General features: G+C 39.0%; 1 protein-coding gene across 10 annotated transcripts in view; it reads right to left on the bottom strand.

The window, feature by feature from the left end:
- Nucleotides 1-17,275, bottom strand: part of UBR2 (ubiquitin protein ligase E3 component n-recognin 2) — a 129,153-nt gene that overhangs the window by 23,318 nt on the left and 88,560 nt on the right. For 9 of the 10 annotated variants that reach the window (XM_023545647.2, XM_003403912.4, XM_010587621.3 and 6 more), the window contains 7 exons: nucleotides 16,744-16,943; nucleotides 9,652-9,745; nucleotides 8,674-8,835; nucleotides 5,883-5,977; nucleotides 4,763-4,841; nucleotides 2,411-2,559; nucleotides 2,087-2,142 (listed from right to left, as the gene is read on the bottom strand). In XM_023545647.2, coding sequence (XP_023401415.1) covers nucleotides 2,087-2,142; nucleotides 2,411-2,559; nucleotides 4,763-4,841; nucleotides 5,883-5,977; nucleotides 8,674-8,835; nucleotides 9,652-9,745; nucleotides 16,744-16,943 — 835 coding nt within the window. The remainder of the gene's footprint in view (nucleotides 1-2,086; nucleotides 2,143-2,410; nucleotides 2,560-4,762; nucleotides 4,842-5,882; nucleotides 5,978-8,673; nucleotides 8,836-9,651; nucleotides 9,746-16,743; nucleotides 16,944-17,275) is intronic. The other variant, XM_023545643.2, reaches the window with a different exon arrangement.

The raw sequence follows: 17,275 nt of genomic DNA, 5'->3' as shown, positions 1-17,275 counted from the left end.
TCCAAAAAGTGAAAAAAGCGTTAGGGGTGAAAGCCAAATTGCAGGGAGTTGAAAAGTGAATAGTTAGCAAGAAATTGAAGACAGAGTATACATTATTCTCTAAAGAAGTTTTGATGTGTATAAAATCACACACACACAACCAAAATAAATAAATAAGTTAATAAACCCACTGCCATCGAGTCGATTCTGACTCATAGCGACACACATATACACACACAAATATTTTAGAAGGATGTGAAATGAAATCAAAAATTGGGGATGTTATTATTATTTTGCTTTTCTGTATTTAAATATTTTCTACCACATGGATTACCTGCATAGTAAAAGGAAATATGCTTTAGAATGGATTGGTCACAAAAAGGAATGAAAAAGCTAACGTGGCAGGCAGAAGGAAGGTGATGCTGAGGGCAAGAGTAAGAGGAGGGGTAACTGGACATTTTTATCCCCAGAAGTCCTAGGAGACAGAGAGTAGAAGTAGGTTGAAAAAAAAAAAAAAAGAGGTAAAAGATGGAGAGGGAATGGATTCCAGATATAGGGTGGAGGGATAAGCCACCGTATCCTGGGGTCTCTTATCCTGTAATATATGAGAAAATGGTGAACGGAGATGTGCATAAGTTTGAAGGGGGCGGGGGGAGGCAGGAAAATAGAGCAGCTCACCTAAGAAGGAGCAGCCAGAGAGGTAGAAAGAAAACCTTATATATATAATGGCTATATACTTTAAAAAAGTAAATTTAGAATAGTTTTTTAAAAGAATATAGACTGCATTTTATAAGGCCAGCATGACTTTGATATCGAAACCTGACAAGGACATTATAAGAAATAGGTCAACCTGTCTTATGAATATAGATGTAAAAATCCTAGAGAAAATATTACCAAATCAAATATAGTGGATACAATAAAAAAGATAATGTAAATTGATTACACAGTAACAGAAAAAATGGATGTACAAGAATCAACAGTCTGCTGAAGAGGTAGTCAGAAGTAGACAGAATCAAAGAAATGTGTTTAGAACTGCCTTAAAAATAGACAGAACTGTACATTTGTGAGTCTTTTCAATATTCAACATACTTATCAACTCTTATTTACTAAGCAAAAAATAACATAGCCAAGACTGATCTAAATGTGAATTGCCATTCTGCTGGTTTACTATAAAGATAGTTTTAACAACAGGTCCTACTCCCAGACATTTCAGTTCAATTTCAATTTAGTTCAAAGGGGCCCAAGTATCAGTATTTTCAAACACCTCCAAAGACGATTTTGATGTACAACTTCCAGCTGAGAACCTCTGATACAGGACCTATACTCCTGAAACTATAAAAAGGGGTCTTGAGGCGCTAGTGTTTGCAGTGAAAACCAATGCCAGCAAACTAACTAGTTGCTGAGTAATCACACCTGTGTGTACTACACTGGTTTTCATTTCTTAGTTAAGCCCTTACATCAGTGGTTCTCAATCCTGGCACCTGGGAAACTCTTCAAAAATATTAATACTTGGGGCCCATCTCCAGAGATTCTGATTAACTGATCTGTGGTAGTGCCTGGGGATTTTTCAAAGTTCCCCGAGTGATTCTACATGAATACAATTAGATGATTTCTTTCTCAAAGGCACTTTCTACAATTATAAGCTTGAATAGCAGGTAGGACGTTGTCATATACTAGCCACACAGTAAAATTAGCAAGCCTTGTCTACATATGCCTTCCTCATTTTCCTCAGCATTATATGTACTCAATTTTGACATTAGTTTATATGGTTAAATGTAATAGAGAATGTGTTCTGTCCTATGTCTCTAACTATACTATCAAAAATTTGAGAACAAGCAACCCACCACTGTATTTTTTCAAGTGCTTAACCAAATGCTCTGGAGGAAAAGAGAGGTGCAATTACCTGCTGAAGTCTACTTACAAGAAAAATCATGAAAAAATTTAACCACAAACATTACTTCTTCAGTATCCTTAAAGAAAATGTGTTTTACTACGAAAGCAGTGAACCCACATGTGAATAACTGTTTCAGGTTTTTAAGATGAGAAAAGGTAGAACCACCTAATTCCCACTCTACCCTTCCCTGAATGGAGTAAACGGAGAACTTACCAGTCTGCAAGGCAAAGGACCAAACAATGGTTTATCTTCATCACTTAGAATTCTTTCTGTGGAAAGCACAATACTGTCAGGTTTCAGAATCTTTGAGACTTATCACCAGAATTAACTTTGGATGAAGAGTAAAAATGAAAGCAAATTCCCTTAGCTGACATGAAGCTATAATTACCACCAAAATGAGTTCTGCTTCAAAGTCTTTATATTATTTTTTTCATATTGTTGCCAGCTCTCCACATTTCATTTCAAAACAGGATTCTACACATAATTCATGTCAATGCCTGCTTGTGACTTAAAGAGAGATAACTCTAACTCTCTCACCTGTGCTTTGGATGGTGTATGCGCAACTACCCCAACACATTATGGGCACACGGGGATCCTCTTCGTTGGGATGAACCTTCAGTCCCACCTTATAAGTAGCAGTTCCAAATGTTGTTAGCATTTCTCTTATGCTCTCAGAATAAGGGTTCCTGGAGTGAACATGTATAGGATTGGTTAGTCACCTAAGAATCAAGAAACATTTAAGGAAAGTATCAAACATGAAAGAGGCATACCAAAACAAACTGAAAAAAGATAACTCAGGGGCAAACAGAGACAGTGGAGAAGGCAGAAAACTTAGAAAATTTAAGGATTAGCTCAATAGGCCCACAGTGAGCTAACAGTAGGATCACCTCAGAGAACATAGAAACCAAGAGTAGAAAATTATCAAAGAAACAATTAAAAAAAATTATCAGAACTGAAGGACGTGAATCTTCAGATTCAAAGGGTTTATTCAGAACCTAGCAAAATGAATGAAAAAAGATTCATACGCCAAGAAATATCACAGAGAAACTTCAGAATACTGGGGATAAAGAGAATATCCTAACAGTTTCCCCAAGTAGTGAAGTCACAAAGAAATAGGAATCAGAATGCCATTAATTTCTCAGTGGATGCTAGAAGTTAGTAAAACGCCTTCAAAAATCGAGATGAAAAATTACTTCTAACCCATAATTCTATACCCAAACCATCAATCAAGCACATGGACAGAATAAATGTATTTTCAGATGTGCGGGGTCTAAACATTTTATAATCTAAGATACAGGATCCAGAAATCAAGAGAAGCATGGCAAAGGGAAGTCTCAGGATGACTTCTGTACCCGCTTCTGATTAGTTTAGGAGGACGGAAGGCTGTGGGATGGAAGGTCCCAGGATAAGAGATCACCTGATGGATGTAAGTACTTCGAAAAACTACTGCTAGGCATCTGATCTATTGCAGCATTAAAAAACAAAACAAACAAAAAATTAATATATACATAGAAAAGGAAGAACATGAAAAAACAAGGTAATTATTAACCACAGAAAGATAAAATTGTACAGGGAAGGAAATATAACTACAATGTACAACTATATTGGTAGGAAGCACAGTTATAACGTAAAACCTGACAACTGATTTAACCAAAAATTATGAAATAACTCTAATGGGAAGCTGGTAAGAAGTGGACAGGCAGAGGTAAGAGTTGAATCCTAAACTACTATTCAACATAAAGATGCTGTCTAAAAATTTTAAATCAAGAAGACAGCAGACTAATCATATTAATTAGAAATATGGAAGAAAATACAAGAAACAAACAAAATGACAGGACTGGGAATGGCTAATTGGGAGAGAGAAGGATAATGTTTTTTCTATTTATGCCTATCAGTACTATTTTTACTGAGTTGCTTAGTATGTGCCAAACAGTCTCCAGGTGGCTTTACATGCATGTATTATGTCACTATTATTCTCACTTTATAGAAAAGGAAACCAAGACACAGAGAGGTCAAGCAATGTACTCAAAGTCACACGGGTAGTAAGCAGTGGTGCTGGGAAATGAACCAAGCATTCTAGCTCTTGAATCTATGCTATACTTTGTAACTACATCCACTCCTCACTTATCAACATGTTTAGGTTCAAAGACCAGGCCATCATGCAAAAATCAGCGTTATGTGAAAATGGAGGATGATCATATTAGATCACAAAAATAGATGACTGTATCATTATGTAACTGCCAAATTACATCATAATTGCCAAATCACTGATAATCACAGCCCAGGCAAGTTGATGCATAACCTTAACCATCACAGCCAGCATTAACTCTCACCTAGTGCCTTGGCATTTGTTACTGCCAGACATATGTCATTAAAATGTGCAAAACAGCTGGATAGTAGATTTTGTCCCCTTGTCGTAAATGTGAAATGTTAGATAACAAGACAGTCGATAAAGTAAGGAGTAGGTATACCTGGCTATGGGTGAAAATGGTGTTGAAAATTCTCTGGTTTTGACCTGGGTTACCGAGAGGTTGAGAGGCCTAAGTAGAAACACAGAAGTCAGAAGGAAGCACAGGATTTGGTAGGGGAGATGGACAGTTTGGTTTAGAAGTAATTGAAGAGGTGTTATCAAAGAGAACCAGATAAAGGGGTATAGCAAGCAGCCAGCAATGCAAACTCAGGTTGGTGAGAGTTAAACATGCAAAGTGGCTCTTGGGTTTTTATCAATACATGCAATGCTTTGTGTAATGCTTAAACTGCAGAATTCAAGATCAATGTCCTAGATAACATTTTGCTCCTTGGCTTGACAAATCCCATTCCTACTAACCACTGACTTAATTTTTCACTTCAAGTGGGCCAAATTTGAAATGAATAAAATAATACACTCACTTAGGACGAAAATCCGGCCTAAATCCTTCAGGGAGCTGTAATTTATCCATATTTTCCAAATTCTTTGAAGAGACAGTATCTATAGAAACAGGCATTTTATATCATTACTCAACAGGCCACAGTATTTCTATTACTCTTAGTTATGTAGGTCAAAGAAATTAAAAAACAAACAAACAAAAATTCCTATAAATAAAACTGACACAATACCCATACAAAGCATGAAAAATATGATTGCTTTTGTTGACCAGGGCACCTTCCTTAGTCACCTGTGCTTGTCCTAATAAAACTATAGCTACTAGAACACAACTAAGGAAGATAAGAGTATGCTATTTTGTTTCTCTAAAAATCAAGAATATAAATTCCTGCTCATATTGCTTTCTCACAATGCCAAAAGTGCTGAGCACGGTCTATGTGACTTGGGGAAGCCTTTGGAAATGCCAACAGTGAAGTGAGTTAGCCCACTGGAAGCTAAAGCTAGCTTTTCAACATTCAGTTACATCTTCCCCACCCCCAGAAGCTCTTCAATAAAATGAGGGAATGCATGAGTATTTATTATAAATTTTATATGAGCTTGTGTATTTTTAAGGTACCTGGAGAAATGTAGTAAAGTAAAATTTAGCTAAGAAAAAAATTTTTCATGTATTTTCAGATATTTTAATTTCTCTCCAATATAGGATAATGTATGAATATACATATTTGTATACAAAATTTTATTTTTTTTAATTGTGCTTTAAGTGAAAATTTACAGTTTGTTAGTTTTTCATACAAAAATTTATACACACATTGTTATGAGACCCTAGTTGCTCTCCCTATAACGTGACAGCACACTCCTTTCCACCCTGGATTTCCCATGTCCACTCAACCAGCTCCTGCCCTTTCTGCCTTCTCATCTCGCCTCCAGACAGGAGCTGCCCATTTAGTCTCACGTATCTATTTGAGCTAAGAAGCACTCTCTTTACCAGTATCGTTTAAGACAAAGATAATCTGAGTCAAATTTTCAAATGGGCAGTTTCACTTTTAAAACACTTCTAAACAGTTTCTTCTGGAAGTACATTTTCAACAACCTCAGACTTTAGGGAAGAATGAAAGCAGGTTATTAGCACTTACTAGGAGTACTTACTTTCTTCTTTCTTAAGAACCTGTAATGCTTTTATTTGCTGAGATATTGTTCTAATCCACTGAGTCAGATTTGGTTGTTCTGAAAAATTTAACCTGCTAGAAAAGATTATAGAGGGCAGTTAGTATCTTATTGTTGTTGCTTTTTTTCTTTCAGTTGACCAGTTTTTTGCTTTTATTTATTTTATTGTGCTTTAGATGAAGGTATACAGAACAAATTAAGATTCTCATTAAACAATACACATATTGTTTTGTGACACTGGTTGCCAACCCTGTGACTTGTCAATACTCTCCCCCTTCTCGACCTCGGGTTCCCTGTTTTCATTTGCCCAGCTTTTCTGTCCCCTCTTGTCTTCTCGTTTTTGCCCCTGGGCTGGTATGCCCATTTAGTCTCATATATGTGGTTGAGCTACGTGTGTTAGTTTGGTAGGCCTGTCTAATCTTTGGCTGAAGGGTGAACATAAGGATTGACGTCAGTACTGAGTTAAAAGGGTGTCTGGTTGCCACGCTCTTGGGGTTTCTCCAGTCTCTGTCAGACCAGTAATTCTGGTCTTTTTTGGTGATACAGAATTTTGTTCCATATTTTTCTTCAGCTCTGTCTGGTACCCTCTATCATGATCCCTGTCAGAATTGGTGGTGGTGGTGGTAGCCGGGCACCATCTAGTTGTCTGGACTGATGCTTGGTTTGTAAGATATAAAACAACCTCCTTAAATGATCATGGCATAATATTTTAAACATACTTCCCCCCGCCCCCGAAAAAAAAGCTAGAGGGAAAAGTTGTTGCATTTTAAAAAATCAGGATAGATATCAGCCAGTGGAAACGAAAACCTATTATTTGTCAATATGATGCTGTCAAAAAATTCATTTTTTTTCAGCATTAGGGTTCGCTAGTATATATGTCTTAACCATCACAATCACCACTACCAGTAGTGTTTATTGAGTGCTTATTATGTGACAAGCACTGAGTAAAGCATTTTGCTATAAACATTTTACAGTATTAACCACCAAAATATTTAATTTGATCCTCAAAACATTCCTATGAAAGAGGTTATATTACTGTCCTGATTTTATAGATGAGGAAACTGAGGTTTAGAGCTATGTAACTTGACTAAACACATAAAAGGGCTAGAGCCGGCATTCAAACTCAGGTATGTCAGACTCCAAAGCTTGTGTTCTTTATATGATGTCCCTGTTGACTTTCAAGGGAAAAAAATGAAACCTGAACCACAAAAGTGATGGGTGAAATCCAACAAAGGTGATTTCTCCTTCTATGCAGTTAATCCTTAATCTCACAATGATTAATTTCTTCAACAGTTCTAATTCAGATACAAATCAGCATCATGATTTTTTTCCTTTTTATTGTGCTTTAAGTTTACAGCTCAAGTTAATTTCACATATAAAAATTTATACACATATTGTTTTGTGACATTAGTTGCAATCCCCACAATGTGACAGCACACTCCCCCTTTTCACCCTGGGTTCCCTATGTCCATTCGACCAGTTCTTGTCCCTTCCTGCCTTCTCATTCCGCTTTTGGACAGCAGCTGCCCATTTGGTCTCGTGTATATGATTGAACTAAGAAACATCCATCATGTGTATTATTTTTTGTTTTACAGTCCTGTCTAATCTTTGACTAAAGAGTGAGCTTCGGATATGGATTCAGTTCTGGGTTAACAGTGTGTCTGGAGGCCAGTTTTGGGGGAGCACCATGATGGTTTTAATGATTAAAAAGCATGAGCTTACACTCAAATCTAATGGTATTTTAGGAACATTTTCTGGTAGCATAAGATTAAGACACCACAGTTTGAACTCCTAAAATTGAAGAGAAAAAAGCTGATTTTACTTTGAAGTGAATCTAAGCAGTAGCATAGGAATAAATAGATGATTCATAAAACTAGTATTTATGTTATTCTGAACTGAGAAATAAAGGTCAGATTTGAGTAGATAGTTATCTGATTCCTATCTGAAATAAGTATGTGCAATACCAGTATTAAAAGAACCCAGTGCCCAGTGCTGTCAAGTCGATTCTGACTCATAGCGACCCTATAGGACAGAGTAGAACTGCCCCACAGTTTCCAAGGAGTGCCTAGTGGCACTGTAAAAATTACGGAATGACAAAAATTTTCCATTTTAAACACAACAGATTTTCATTTTTGACCTGATTCTTGTGGGTGCTGTTCACTAGTAAACTGCAAAAAATTGTACTTGATTTGCTAAAATATTCAGTAGAGTAAGTTTGACTTGCCCTTCCTCTCCCTATCCATTTAGTGAGTATCTCTTTCAAAGTATGAGGGAGATTACTGAAGAAGACTACTTTAGTACAGATATTTAATGTAGGGTCCCTAGACATAAAGAAGATGCTTAGTTTTCATAAATACATGGCAATTTTATATCTTCTATAGTACTTACGGAAACCCTGGTGGTGTAGTGGTTAAGAACTAGGGCAGTTCTACTCTGTCCTAGAGGGTCGCTATGAGTTGGAATAGACTGAATGAATGGCAGTGAGTTTTTTTTGTTTGTGTGAGAAACTGTTACATAAGGTTACTGTGAGTCAGAACCAATCCAAGGGCACCTAAGAAGAAGAAGAAACTGTTAAATTCTTGGCCTGTTCTTGTCCAGAAACCAAAATTGTATCACAAGGGTGTGCCAGAAAAAATGACTGAAAAGAAAGTTCAGAAAGTTGTCTGGAAAACATTATGCAATTACCTAGAATAATTTTTTCCTGGTTTATTATTTCATTATCTTCAAAACAAATTGTTGCTTTATTATAAAGGGTTTATGAGCCAAAATTTACCTGTTAAAAATATTTCTTGGAGGAAGCAGCAGAGGAATAACAGTATTACTCAAGCATTCACAAAGGGGACAAAGGAATTCGCCATTTTCTACATCATAGCTTGTATGTAAGCGTAATCTCTGTTGCCTTCGCTGTTCTTTAGCTTGAACGGAATCAAAATACCTTTACAATTAGAGAACATGAGGTATCAAAAGCAATGGTAATTTTTTAAAATGAGAGCTACAATCTTCAATCTTTTAAATAGTTGTTTCTACAAGTAGTCAAAAAATTAAAATTCTAAAATGAATTCTTAACACTGTCATTTTGAGGTTTGAGTTGTTTTAATCATCAAAATGACAGTATTTCTAAAACAGGAAAAAAAAGGACTTCCTTGCAAGTAAGCATTCACAAAGCACCAACAGAAATTTTCTGGTCCCAGTGCTATCTGGTCCCTCCCTAAGAGCTGATAGGTACTTGTTATGGGTAGCTCACATAACTCGATGTGCACAGTGCTAGAATGATAGTACTCATTTCTTGGTTTTGCATAAGCACAGAAAGCACCAAGGTAGAATGAGTTCAGGGTTATTCCCTCTTAGCACTGGGAATCATGACAATCTTGGGAGGGAATGAGGCAAGTATTAACACCTTCAGAATCAAGAGTTAGTCACCTTAGACCTAAAAAAACATTACTTTTGTAGGTTTTCTCTCACCGTAAAAATCCTTTTCTTCATCCAGTTTGTTAGCTAATGGAGAGATTTTGATATACGGCTACATTAAGAAATATAGTTGAGATACTATGAAGTTTCTAAGTTACTCCTTTACATCTCTGATAAAGCAAATTAATTTTAATTGTTATACATTTGGCAAGGATATGGGGTTTTTCGGTCAACATCTTTAGTTCTCTCTCCCTTTTTCTAGAATAGAACTTCCTCTATTTAAAAAGTCAATCTGGAGCCTTTGCATACACTTCTCCCAACACATATTGAGAATAGAAATTACCTTTGCCAACAGTGAGCATGCATAATGTGCCCACAGCTACCAGTGTGTGTTCCACAAGACAGATCGGGGTGCGTGAATAATGGATCATACTTCTCTGCATTACAAAACAAAAAACAAACAAAAACGAAACAAACAAAAAACCAAGCATTTAATTTTCCTGTAACAAATGTGCAACTTTAAACTGTACAGTCCTCTATAAGGGGTTGTAACCTTAACATGGAATACTAGTTTACCCCTTTCATTTGAAATACCAATAATTTTACATAAGAGCCTGAGTTATTTAGAAAGCAGGCCTTTCTCATTTTTACCATCCTGAACAAATTAATCATCCCTCAACTGTTAAGTGATACGGAAACTTGTATTGAAGTACATCCAATCTTTTGAACACCTCATGCTTTTAGAACACTAGGAGACTCAAATCCCTCCCATCACGCCCCAAGGAAAAGCCAGGTCTAGAGGACCGCCTGAGCTCAAGGTAAGAAGGGATATTCTTTACTGGGCTGTATTTAATACCTTCAGGGCAGCTGGGTTACAACGATCTATAACAAGAAAGACATTTTGGCAGTAATGGGGCTCTCCCTAGAGGAGATTCTGCCTAAAGACACTCATGTACAGAATTACTACTACCACTGTACAGTGCCAAAATGGCAACAAAATATCTAAGAAGACAGATCAGAGGGAAAATAAGCAATTTAGAAAGTCTTAAGTTCTGCTTATTTTTTATATTCAAAGGAGAGGGTGCCTGGTTTCTTCGCAGATTTTTTGAATTCTTTATATAAGCTTGTATAGTTAGTTGTAGAATGTTGTTCCGTAACATTCAAGAAGAATTACTAAAGTATAACTTGCTTTATTTACTAGAACAGTGCAAATGTCACTGGATAAAGAAAATGTTTTATGATATAAATTGTGAAAGCATTTGGAAAATCCACTTATAGCCAGCCAGAGTTTTCTCTTAGTAACAAATTAAATTAGCAACTTTATTCTCGGCCTAGAATTCAATAAAATTTATAAATCACTTAGTTCAAATGACCATTTTTAAAGATGAAGCAGACCAAACTCTCTAAACTAGGGTGCTTAAAAAGCCACACTGTAAAGACTCTCCTTATATACAGAAGGCAGTCTTACCAATAGGCTCTCACACTTCCTTTCAATCCTACAATAGGGGGTGGGGGGCAAATCCACTGCTGTCGAGTCGATTCTGACTCATAAAGACCCTATGGGACAGAGCAGAACTGCCCCCACAGGGTTTCCAAGGAGCAGCTGGTGGATCTGAATTGCTACCTTTTGGTTAGCAGCTGAGCTCTTAACCACAGAGCCACCAGGGCTCCATAAGGCACTAGTTATATAAGTGTCTTGGGAATTCCTAAGACACAGCTTTGCTCTTAAGAAGTTTATAGGTATAGCTGAGGTGCATACCAACATAAAAAAGCCTTAGAGACATAAAAGAATCTGGTAACCACAATGTGTGGCCCAGATCCCCTACAGGGATGAAAGGCTGACAGATAAGTCTCTTAGCAGCTGGAAGAGGGCCCTCAAGTGTCAACCCTCTTTGAGGGAAAACTGCCTCGCTCTAAGTCATCCCTCTTCCCAGGGGTGGTCCACAACCAGTCACCGATCAGCACTGGGATAAAGACCCAGTCCTTTGCCCTAATTCAGGACAACTCCGAATGGGCATCTAACTCCAGAGCTCTCCCTGGAGTTGGCTGAGGCCTCTTGGGGACTGCATTATAGCTCAATTTCTCTCTTCACTCAAATCTACTTCTTCTCCAATCCATAGATCTTAATCCCAAGACTTTCCCCAATAAATGTCCTGCACAGTAATGTCTATCTTAAAGAATGTGCTCTCTGGCAGACCCTATTGGTGATGGTATCACTATTCTAAATAATAATCTGGCTCAAGGACTGCTTCTGACATAGGTAACTGATACCGTTGTTTTCAAGGGTCTCTACCCTGACTCTATCATTTCTGTAAGTAACAGTAATTAGTTGCTTCAGTGTGACAAAAAATTGTTAGGGCTTTACTAGTTTGTTAAAAAACGAGAACGATCATTAAGAACCAAAGTGTGACAGTTAAGGTTGTATGTCAACTTGGCTGGGCTATGATTCTCAGTGGTTTGGAAGTTATGATGGAGTTTGGCAGTTATGTAACAACGTAATCAACTCCATGATGAAATCTGCTATGAGCAGGCAGTACATAAATGGATGTTCCAGCAAGGCTCTCGCTCTGGATCCTGCATCTGGGTCAGTTATCATCTGATTTCTGATTTTTAGGGACCTGAGCTACCAGCTTACCTGTTAATCTTGGGAATCGTCAGCCTCTGCCACCTGTGAGCCAGGAACCTGCTGCCTGCCAATCTGGGTTCCTGAGCCCCTGCAGCTGTGAGTCGGGAGAAGCCCCCGCCCCCCCCCCCCCCGCCCCCAGCCTGATGCCTGACCCATGGATTTGGGACTTGCCAGCCTCTATAACCATGTGTGCCATTTCCTTGAGATAAATCTCTCTCTCTCTACGCATCACTGGTTTTGCTTCTCTAGAGAACCCAGCCTAAGACATTTGGTACCAAGAGTGGTTCTAGAGAACCAAAATTGTAAAGATGAATTTTGTAAATTAGTTCTCAAGTCTGGTTAGTCTTAAAGATAATTGATGACTCTGCTTCCCGTAGTAAAGAGAGCACCGCTAACCCATGCCATGAGGTAGCAAATTATCACCACCAACAGATCAAGTACTGGAGAGAGGCAAGGCTCTGGGTTACTGTATGTTTGACACTCTTCTACAATTTCACCAGAATGAGAAGTGTAAGGAAGCTGGTTGGTCCTACTTTTGCTAGACAGTGGTGAAAGAAGATACGCTCAGGGCTTCAGAGTCACAGCTCAAGCACCATATAAAAGACCTCAAAGTTGCCACTTGCTCCCTGAAAGAAAGCCTTACTTCTTATAGTGAGAGAGCGAAAACTGCCTAAAACCAAACCCAGAATCTTATTTTAAGAGTGGCTGAATTAATGGTTTGTAAACCAAGGGTAAACCAAGGGTATTGATTGTGAAGAAATGGGATCCTGAAACTTGGGATGAGGACACAATGGGCAGATAATCAGGAACCTGGGAACACAGAGCACCTAAATTCTATTGAATCACTCCTGCCAACAGAATCAGCCCTCTCACTCCCATATGAAGAGATTACTCCACCTTTGTCTGCTAAGCCACCCTTTCCAGTAAAACCATTAGCCCTCTACCCCCATTTGATCAGATTAACTCAGCTGTGTCTGAAGAGCCCTTGTCTGAGTCATTGCCTGGGGAATTGCAGGAGAGAGATGCCTTACCAGATGTTGCTGAATGTTCTCAGAACACATCCTCACCCCTCATTTTTGCTTCTAGACCTATAACTAGACTTAAGTTCTAGCAAGCTCCAAAGGGTGAAATACAAAGTGTGACCCAAAAAGAGGTATGCTACACTCCAAAAGTACTGCTTGACTTTTCTAACATGTACAAACAGAAACCTGGGGAATATGTATGGGAATGGCTATTAAGGGTGTGGGATAATGGTGCAAAGAACATAAAATTGGATCAGTCTGAGTATATGGATACGGCCCAACTAAGCACAGATTCTTCATTTGATGTTTCAGCTTGAAAGTGGAAAACACTAAACGAAAAAGGACCTAATAGTTTACTTGGTTGGTTTGCTGAAGCATGGATTATGTGGTGGCCTACACTAAATGGAGGTGAAGAAGCAGACCTGCCCTGGTATACTGTAGAAGAAAGTATCCAAATGCTTAGAGAAATTGGCATGTTAGACTGGATTTATCAGGGTCAAGTGGTGGCACTCAATTGACAAAGACAAGGTGGGCTTGTTTACTGTAACGGACAGTGGAGTCAAAGCAGTAATCAGAGTAGTCTGACTCATGGTGGACTTATGACGCTGGCTACTTAAGTCATGGTGTCACTAGGAGTGAAACAGATGGAAAATCTAAATATTTACTTGATCTGTACAAGTGGAAGAATTCTAGGTCAAGCAAACACAGCCTAACTTGAGTAGTGAGAGTAGAGAGTCATGCTCCTCAATCAATTTCCAGACTTCAGTCAGTTTACAGACTTACAACCCACTGAATGAAGGGGAGGCTGGGTCCCCTTGAGAAACGAGCCCACTGCACTTCCAAAAGCTTATACTGTTAATCTTTCTTCAAGCCTTCCCCAAAGGGATCTACAGCCCTTCACAAGTGACTGTTCACTGGGGAAAAGGAAATAATCAGATCTTTCAGGGACTACTAGACACTGGTTCTGAATTGACACTAATTCCATGAGACTTAAAACATCACTGTGGCCTACCAGTCAGAGTGGGGGGCATAGGAAGGTCAGGTTATTATGGAGTCTTAGCTCACGTCTAACTCATAGTGGGTCCAGTGGGCTTCCGAAGTAATCCTGTAGTATCAGGTCCAGAATACATAATTGAAGTAAACATACTCAGCAATTGGCAGAGACCCCACCATGAATCCCTGACATGGGCTATTATGGTGCGAAAGGCTAAGTGGAAGCCATTAGAACTGCCCCTACCTAGGAAAATAGTAAACCAAAAGCAATACTGTGTTCGTGGAGGGACTGCAGAAATTAGTGCCACCATCAAGGACTTGAAGGATGCAGGGGTGGTAATTCCCACCACATCCCTATTCAGTTTGCCTATTTGGCCTATACAAAAAACAGATGGACCTTGGAGAATAACAGTGGATTACTGAAAACTTAACCAGGTGGTGACTCCAGTTGCAGCTGCTATTCCAGATGAAGTTTCATTGCTTCAGCAAATTAATACATCTCCTGGTACCTGGTATGCAGCTATTGATCTGGTTAATGCCTTTTTCTCCATATCTGTTTCAAAGGACCACTAGAAGCAGTTTGCCTTCAGCTGGCAAGGCCAGCAATATACCTTCACTGTCCTACCTCAGGCGTACATCAACTCTCCATCCCTATTCATAACTTAGTCTGCAGGAACCTTGACAGCCTTTCCCTTCCACAAGATGTCACACTGGTCCATTACATTGATGACATTATGCTGATTGGACCTAGTCAGGAAGAAGTATCAATGTTTCTAGACTTACTGCTAAGACATTTGCGTGCTAGAGGGTGGGAAATTAACCCGACAAAATTCAGGCACCTTCCACCTCAGTGAAATTTCTAGGGGTCTAGTGGTGTAGGGTATGCTGAGATAGTCCTTCTAAAGTGAAGGATAAGTTGTTGCATCTGGCCCCTTCTACAACTAAAAAGGAGGCACAATCCCTGGTGGGCCTCTTTGGATTCTGAGGCAGCATATGCCTCGTGTGGATGTGCTACTCCAGCCTATTTATCAAGGGTCTTGAAAAGCTGCTAGTTTTGAGTGGGGCCCAGAACAAGAGAAGGCTCTGCAACAGGTTCAGGCTGCCGTGCAAGCCACTCTGCCACTTAGGCCATATGATCCAGCCGATCCAGTGGTGCTTGAAGTGTTGGTGGCAGATAAGCGTTGCTTTCTGTAGTCTCTGGCAGGCCCTTATTGGTGAATCACAGCGCAGACCCTGAGGATTTTGGAGCAAAGCCCTCCCGTCATCTACAGATAACTACTCTTCTTTTGAGAAACAGCTTTTGGCTCGTGACTGGGCCTTAGTAGAGACTGAATGCTTAACCATGGACCACTAAGTCACCAGGCATCCTGAGCTGCCCATCACTGATTCTACTGAACTGGAAATTAAGAATGCCACCCAGCCACTTTGGGCACTTTGGGCTCCTTATGTTTCTGGATCAACAGGCAAAGAATGGAGCTACAACACTGACTGGTGTGTCTGACCCTGATTACCAAGAGGAAACTGAATTGATATTACATAATGGAGATAGAGAAAAGTATACCTGGAACACTGGAGATACCCTAGGACACTTCTTAGTACTACCATGCCCTGGATTAAATTCAACGGAAAACTACAGCAACCCAATTCCAACATCACTTCAGGAATGAAGGTTTGGGTCATTCCACCAGGCAAAGAACCACGGCCACTGAGGTGCTTGCTGAAAGTAAAGGAAATATGGAACGGGTGGTGGAAGAAGGCAGTTTTAAATACCGGTAACAACCACACGATCAGCTGCAGAAATGAGGACTGTATTTGTTATGAGTTACTTCTTCCTTGTATATGGTGCATGAAATATTTTCATTTTCTTCACTTATAAAATATAAGATGTAAACAGGGCTAGTGTGTTTTCAGTTGTATATGTTTAAATTGTATCATGTTACATGCAAGTATGACTTCATAACTGTCTTTATTTAGAGATTACATATGGTTTAAGGAGAGGTGTCCAGGTGCCCAGTTGACAAGGTATGGTGGTTAAGGTTGTATGTCAACTTGGCCAGGCCATGACTCTCAGTGGTTTGGCAGTTTTATGATGTAGTTTGACCATTACATAATGACGTAAGCAACTCCATGATGAAATCTGCTATAAGTAACCAATCAGTTGAAAGGGGGTTTCCTTAGGAATGTGGCCTGCCTCAGTGTATAAACTGATGTTCCAGCAGGCTCTCGCTCTGGATCCTGTATCTGGCTCAGTCATCGCCTGACCTCTGGCTCTTGGGACTTGAGCTAGCAGCTTACCTGTCAATCTTGGGATTCCTTGGCCTGCGCAGCCTGCTGTCTGACCTGCCGATCTTGGGTTCGTCAGTCCCTGCAGCTACGTGAGTCAGGAGAAGCCTCCAGTCTGAAACCTGACTCACGGATTTGTGACTTGCCAGCCTCTACAACCGTGTGAGCCATTTCCTTGAGATAAATCTCTCTCTCTATATATATACATACGCTTCACTGGTTTTGCTTCTCTAGAGAACCCAGCCTAAGACACAAAGTATGTTAATGTTATATCACAAAGAAAAGCTTTTCTCTGAATCTCTGCTATTTATCAGTGTACGGTTCAAGCATAATACTTAATTTCCTGAGTGTTTCCACATCTGCGAAGTGGAGGAAATACGTAAGATACAATTCTTGCCTAAGATATCAACAAGCTTATGGAATTATTAATAAATAACATCTCTGTATATCACCAATGCACCAAATGGCAGTCATTATTATTAGAGAAGACAAGGATCTAGCTATGACTTACCTGGATCCTGAATGAATTTACTTCTGTTTTTTGACAATACAGTTGATCTTTGAATAAATGCTGCCAAGACCATTGCCCTACTTTCCACCTTAACCTCTTGCTCTTCTTGACACAATATACAGGTAATAAACTGTCTCTGTTCAGGGACCCGTGTTTGTGCTGGGCCCAATGCTGTAAGGGTCATATCTGAAGCCACAGGGCTGCAATAAAAAGATTATGAATAGAATGAGTCTAAGCAGTTTCTATAAAACATAACATATATAACATATTATATATATATAAATATATAACATTAATCATAAAACAGTAGATCCCATGTATGTATATACTTAACAGATATGGTTTTGATGGCCTGAGTTGTCAAAAGTCTCTCATATGCATCAAGACCATCTCTTGTAATCCTCACAGCAATCTAATATGGAACACAGAAGCCAAATACTCAATTAACTGAGCTTAATGAACTCATTCTTTCATGAATGTCAAGGGTCTTATGTGTAACATAAGTATACACATGAATTGCCTTATCTGTAGT

Source organism: Loxodonta africana, chromosome 1 (genome assembly GCF_030014295.1).
Source record: "Loxodonta africana isolate mLoxAfr1 chromosome 1, mLoxAfr1.hap2, whole genome shotgun sequence".
Classification (NCBI taxonomy): Eukaryota; Metazoa; Chordata; class Mammalia; order Proboscidea; family Elephantidae; genus Loxodonta; species Loxodonta africana.
Note: the sequence above shows the minus strand (reverse complement) of the source record. Positions and strands in the feature narration are given on the sequence as shown.